This window comes from Castanea sativa, chromosome 9 (assembly GCF_040712315.1).
Source record: "Castanea sativa cultivar Marrone di Chiusa Pesio chromosome 9, ASM4071231v1".
Lineage (NCBI taxonomy): Eukaryota > Viridiplantae > Streptophyta > Magnoliopsida > Fagales > Fagaceae > Castanea > Castanea sativa.
In genome coordinates this window covers 4381119-4385237 of record NC_134021.1, presented here as the reverse complement: position 1 = coordinate 4385237, position 4119 = coordinate 4381119, and the positions used below count along the sequence as shown (strand labels likewise).

At 36.1% G+C, this 4119-nt stretch overlaps 1 protein-coding gene across 1 annotated transcript; it reads left to right on the top strand.

Moving 5' to 3' along the window:
- Positions 1–304: 304 nt before the first annotated feature.
- LOC142610162 (LRR receptor-like serine/threonine-protein kinase EFR) lies at positions 305–3793 on the top strand. Its single transcript, XM_075781895.1, has 2 exons — positions 305–3046; positions 3348–3793. The coding sequence occupies exons 1-2, from the start codon at positions 343–345 to the stop codon at positions 3791–3793; spliced, it is 3150 nt and encodes a 1049-aa protein (XP_075638010.1). The 5' UTR covers positions 305–342.
- Positions 3794–4119: the final 326 nt, after the last annotated feature.

The following is a 4119-nucleotide window of genomic DNA, read 5'->3' as shown; positions in this document are numbered from 1 at the left end:
TAATATTGCATGAGAGTAGGGTGAAGTAGGTGAAGAGAAGTAGGTGAAGTGAAGAAAGCAAAGTCAAGAGGGGTTGGTGAGTGAGTTGATGTGTGTCCTAAAAAAGGTCAATAGGAAGGTTAGTGTGTGTGAATGTAAAAGTGCCGTGTGTATATTAGCGTAATAATAGTATCTGTAAAGTGTTGTAATTCAAAGAGTCAATTTTTAATAAAAGCTCTTTTGTTCACTGTTTTATTCAACAATCTGGTATTAGAGCTTACGCTAACTCAACATTGTATTCCACAGAAAGCAAAGGCAGTTATCAGAGTCTATCCTTCACTTCAAACTTGTAACCCCAACAGAATGATGCACTCTTGTCTGAGTTACGAGTGGGTTTTATTAATATTCTTTCATGGGATTCTTCTAATGTGTATGAGCTCAAGTTTGAAATCTACCGCAATTCCAACTTTTGCAAATGAGACAGATCGCCTAGCTCTACTTGACTTCAAGAGTCGGATCACTAAAGACCCACTTCAAATCATGAGCTCATGGAATGACTCCATACATTTCTGCAACTGGTTAGGTGTTACATGTAGCCCCTCCAGTAAACGAGTCATGGTTTTGAATCTGGAAGCTAAGAGATTGTTTGGCTCCATACCACCCTCTATAGGAAATCTTACTTGCCTCACAGGAATCAACCTACGAAGTAATAGCTTCATTGGTGAAATTCCTCAAGAAGTGGGACGTCTACAATGCCTGCATCATCTCAATTTGAGTAGGAATTCCTTTGGTGGTAAACTTCCGACTAATCTGAGCTATTGTACACAACTTAGAGTGCTTGACGTTGCTTACAACAATCTTGTTGGGCAGATTCCAGGCCAACTCAGTTCATTGTCAAAGTTGGTGAATCTAAGTCTTGGTGTGAACAACCTAGTAGGAAGTATCCCAGCTTGGATAGGTAACTTTTCTTCTTTGTATATTCTTGATCTTTTCCGGAACTCTTTGCAAGGAAGTATACCTAGTGAACTTGGCTTTCTATCAGGCTTGGGAAAATTTCAACTTTATGGGAATTATTTGTCCGGTACCATTCCTTCTCTGATCTATAATATTTCTTCCATATACTACTTCTCCGTTACTCTAAACCAGCTACATGGAAGCATTCCCCCAGATGTTGGTCTTACTCTTCCTAACCTTCAAATATTTGCTGGAGCTGTTAATAGTTTCACAGGAACTATTCCTGCATCATTGTCAAATGCTTCTCAACTTCAGGTACTTGACTTTTCTCAAAATAATTTGACCGGGACTGTGCCTCAAAATCTAGCAAGCTTGCAAGGCTTGGTTCGACTTAATTTTGAAGTCAATAAACTTGGAAAGAGGAAAGATGGTGACCTGAATTTTCTCAATAACTTTGCTAATTGTACTAGTTTGGAGGTCTTGAGTTTTGCTCAAAATCAGTTAGGAGGGATATTGCCCAGCATCATAGCCAACCTTTCCACGCAACTAAAATCTCTTACTATGGGTTCAAATATGATCCGTGGTAGCATCCCTATTGGGATTGGGAACCTTGTTAACTTAAACTTGTTGGGATTAGAAGGTAACTATTTGGGAGGTCCTCTACCAGATATTCTTGGGAAGCTTCAGAACTTAGAAGGATTAGAATTGAATGATAACGAATTTTCAGGGCTAATCCCTTCCTCCTTGGGTAACTTAACTGCATTAACAAGGCTCTATTTGCAAGAAAACAAATTTGAGGGTAGTATACCCCCAAATCTTGGAAATTGCAAAAAATTGCTTACACTAAACCTTTCTAGTAACAATCTCAATGGCACGATACCAAAACAAGTTATTGGTCTTTCTTCCCTTTCAATTTCTTTGGTCATGTCTCATAATTTTTTGATAGGTGCATTACCATCTGAAGTGGGCAACTTAAGACTTCTTGGTGAGTTAGATCTCTCAATGAACAGATTATCAAGTGAAATTCCCACCACCCTTGAGACTTGTCTTAGTTTGGAGCGCTTGTATTTGGAGGGTAATTCATTTGAGGGAGCAATTCCTGAATCTTTGAAGACCTTAAAAAGTTTAGAAGATATAGATCTTTCGCATAATAACTTGTCTGGGCATATTCCTAAATTTCTCAGCAAGCTTTTGTCACTTAAGCATCTCAATATTTCTTATAATAATTTTGAAGGTGAAGTACCAAATGAAGGAATTTTCGCAAATGCAAGCGCAATTTCAATCTTTGGAAATGATAAGCTATGCGGTGGTTTCAAAGAATTACATTTATCTACATGCTCAAGGAAAAAGCATCATTTGCATGGGAAGCTTCTTACGCTCGGAATAATAATTCCTGTCACTAGCATAATCATATTTGTACTTCTTCTGTTGTATTTTTTCCCTACATGTTCTGTTGTTAAAAATTTAAGAGAGGGGGCATTAACTACCCCTTCTTTTGAAGATTGGCAATTGCCTATCTCTTATGCTGAACTCTTAGAATCAACAAATGGGTTTTCTGAAAACAACTTGATTGGTTCGGGTAGCTTTGGCTCTGTGTACAAAGGAGTTCTTGCTAGAAAAGGAGCAATTGTTGCGATCAAAGTATTGAACCTTCAACAACAAGAAGCTTCCACAAGTTTCATTAATGAATGCAATGCTTTGAGAAGTATACGCCATCGCAATCTCCTCAAGATTTTCTCTGCTTGCTCTAGCATTGATCATAAAGGGAATGACTTTAAGAGCCTAATTTTTGAGTTCATGTGCAATGGAAGTCTAGACCGGTGGTTGCATCCAAAAAATGATGAACAACATCAAAGAAACAAATTAAGCTTTATTAAGAGACTAAATATAGCCATTGATGTTGCTTATGCATTAGAATATCTTCATCAACATTGCCAAACAACAATTGTTCACTGTGATATTAAACCAAGCAATATACTCCTTGATGAAGATATGGTAGCCCATGTTGGTGATTTCGGATTGGTGAAGTTCCTCTTTGAAGCATCTAACAATCCCTCCAAAACTCAAACCCTGTCAGTTGGACTAAAGGGTTCCATTGGGTACATTCCTCCAGGTAATTTCTCAACCAAATTAGGCACAACTCATTTCTTGTTTAATAGTATTTTTTGATTATAAACAAAAGTAGAGCTTCTTTCAAAAATAACTATACACTCATGTTTGAGACCACGTTTTTTAGTAGTGAATAATGTTTCACACAATTGGCCACTTCAAAAAAAAAAAAAAAAGCGCACATATTCACAAAGTTATATGTTGGGATATACGTGCAAACAATGCATGATGCACTAGTGGTTAAATTCTAACTTTCTAAGTTCATAAGATTATTGTTTGTTACTGAAAATGTATTAATGAATTAGAGTATGGGATGGGTGGCCAAATTTCAACATTGGGAGACATTTACAGCTATGGGATACTCTTGTTAGAGATGTTCACTGGGAAAAAACCTATTGATGAAATGTTCATAGATGGTTTGAGCATTCATAGGTTCACTTCATTGGCTTTGCCTGAACATGTAATGGATATAGTTGACCCATCAATGTTCTTTGAGGAGGATGGAGAAGATGTTGGTGATGAGAGAAACGAAGATGACATTGAAGACAAAGCAATAATTGAAGAAGTGCCCCATCTCAATGTTAGTAGCAGAATAAAAGATTGCTTGATATCAGTGTTCAAAATTGGATTGTCGTGTTCTACAACATCACCTGATGAGCGGATGCCAACAAATGTTGTTGTCAATGAAATGAATGCAATTAGAGACACATATCTTAAATTTAAGATGGGAAACAGAAGAAGAATGAACTAGGTATGTTAACTCATTTTATTTTCATCTCAACAAAAACTCATTTGATTTGATTTAGAGACATACATATTTTTCACTTGTTTGTAATAGAACAATAATAATATAAAATAAAAACGTAAATGAGAAAATGAGGAAAAAAAATTTGAAAAGAATATCAATTTCTCTATTAGGACTTTTAAGTTTGCATGTTATTGTTATGAGTTCTTGTAAGACTACAACAAAATGTCACAATATTTTCATAGCAAGTGAGATATCATTCCATCATAATTCAAAATAAATTGAAATAAAATAAGATTTTAGTGGGACCTACCACAATTCAAAACAAAAAT